This window comes from Cyprinodon variegatus, unplaced genomic scaffold (assembly GCF_000732505.1).
Source record: "Cyprinodon variegatus isolate N-32 unplaced genomic scaffold, C_variegatus-1.0 Scaffold2026, whole genome shotgun sequence".
NCBI lineage: Eukaryota > Metazoa > Chordata > Actinopteri > Cyprinodontiformes > Cyprinodontidae > Cyprinodon > Cyprinodon variegatus.
Genome location: NW_015152479.1, coordinates 42400 through 44109, shown reverse-complemented (window position 1 = coordinate 44109; position 1710 = coordinate 42400). Strand labels below are relative to the sequence as shown.

Sequence of the window (1710 nt, the reverse complement as noted above, 5' to 3'; positions counted from 1 at the left end):
TTTTTCCCTAGCTTCCTTTCCTGTCTGCTCTGTTCACACCTGCTCCCAATCTGCTCGTTAGTCCTGTCTTTGTTCTGTCTCACATAAATACTCTCTCTGTGCCGTTCCTCAGTGCTGGTTTCTCGTCTAACTTCCTCCATCTCCGTCTCACTGAGTCTACCTCATCGTGATTGTTTTTCCTCTGATGTCTCCGTGGTTTCTGGTTTGTTTGACTTTTTTTCAGGTTTGATTTTTGGATTCCTGCCTCAGCTGTCTGTTAACAGTTCATTCAATCATCAAGAACCTCACCTCTGCCTCCCTGACACATCCTGAGATTAATCCAGTTTAAACCAGTCTGGTTTCTGGTGCAGCCATCAATGACACGATGATGATGATGATGGACTTGTTCTGCAGTTCCTTAAATCTTTCAGCACTTCTCTAAAAGGTCAAACCCTCTAAGCTGAAGCGGAGCGGCGCCCTGAGGCGTGCCGACATGCCCGCTGTCCAGCCTGCCTCCATGTCTCCTCACAGCCTGCAGCTGTTTATTGTTCTATGGCCTGAATATGGAAAATATTCACTGCTGAGCTCCAGCGCCTCAAAACGTTTCACTTCATACCAGATAAATTAATTCATGTCTACCTGAAAGAATAGAAGAACTGAAATAATGTTTATTTAACTTCTCTGGAGCTGAAGTCGTGTTTTATTATAGGAAACCAGTTTGATAAAATGTTGGTTAAAACATCATGGAGTCACCAGATGAAACTATCTTAATAAAATGACCTCAGCAGAGGAACCGGAGCCGAACCGGTCCTTCTGACCCAGCAGTGACATCATCAAACAGCGCCTACCATCAGTGAGTGTCTGTTGGACAGCAGTCCCGTCCCGTAGCCGCTCGCCAGTCCACCCATGGCGCCGTTGTGCGTGTGTGCGGCTCCGATCAGACCGTGCATGTCGCCGTGACCGCCCGTCATCCCCGTGGACGGCCCTACGGCGTGGCTACGCAGCACGTGGATGGCATCGTCCAGACGCTCCAGGCGGTCCTCAATGCGACTTTGCTGAAACAGGAAGTAGAGGACATAGACCCTGAGGTTACAGAGAGCGGCCATGATGGCTACAGACAGGAAGCTGTCGTTTGGCTCCTGATGCTCTGCTGACGTCTCCCTGGACAGAAGACCAGATCGACCAATCAGCAGAGCTCAGGATGGAGGGAAGGGACATGGAGACGGTCCTCCTGGAAGGTTCCTCTGACTGGATCTAAAGAACCGCTGAGGAACATCTAACCGCTGAGGAACGTCTAACCGCTGAGGAAGGCCTGGCGTGTTTCTGCTCACCAGCGAATGCAGAGGAGCCTCATAGTTTGGCGATGATGCTCCCTGTCCTCCGTTCCTCGACCAGACGGCTGAACTGGCAGCTGGAAGCAGAGCACAGGAAATGACATCATCAGGACAGGAAGTGGAGAACAAGGAGAACTCAAAGCACAAGCAGGAGGAGATGAACCTTTTTTAGGACCAGGACCTGACGGATCAGGACCTGACGGACCAGGACCTGATTGACTAGGACCTGACGGACCAGGACCTGACTGTCTAGGACCTGACGGACCAGGACCTGACAGACTAGGACCTGACGGACCAGGACCTGATTGACTAGGACCTGACTGTCTAGGACCTGACGGACCAGGACCTGACGGACCAGGACCTGATTGACTAGGACCTGACTGTCTAGGACCTGACG

At 51.4% G+C, this 1710-nt stretch overlaps 1 protein-coding gene across 1 annotated transcript in view; it reads right to left on the bottom strand.

Annotated features, from left to right (window-relative positions):
• Nucleotides 1-797: 797 nt before the first annotated feature.
• The window catches only part of LOC107105046 (transcription factor 4-like), a 13897-nt gene continuing 12984 nt past the window's right edge, over nt 798-1710 (bottom strand). Inside the window, exons 6-7 of the mRNA XM_015405164.1 lie at nt 1311-1390; nt 798-1034 (exon numbers count right to left, since the gene is read on the bottom strand). Coding sequence (XP_015260650.1) covers nt 813-1034; nt 1311-1390 — 302 coding nt within the window. The 3' untranslated portion in view covers nt 798-812. The remainder of the gene's footprint in view (nt 1035-1310; nt 1391-1710) is intronic.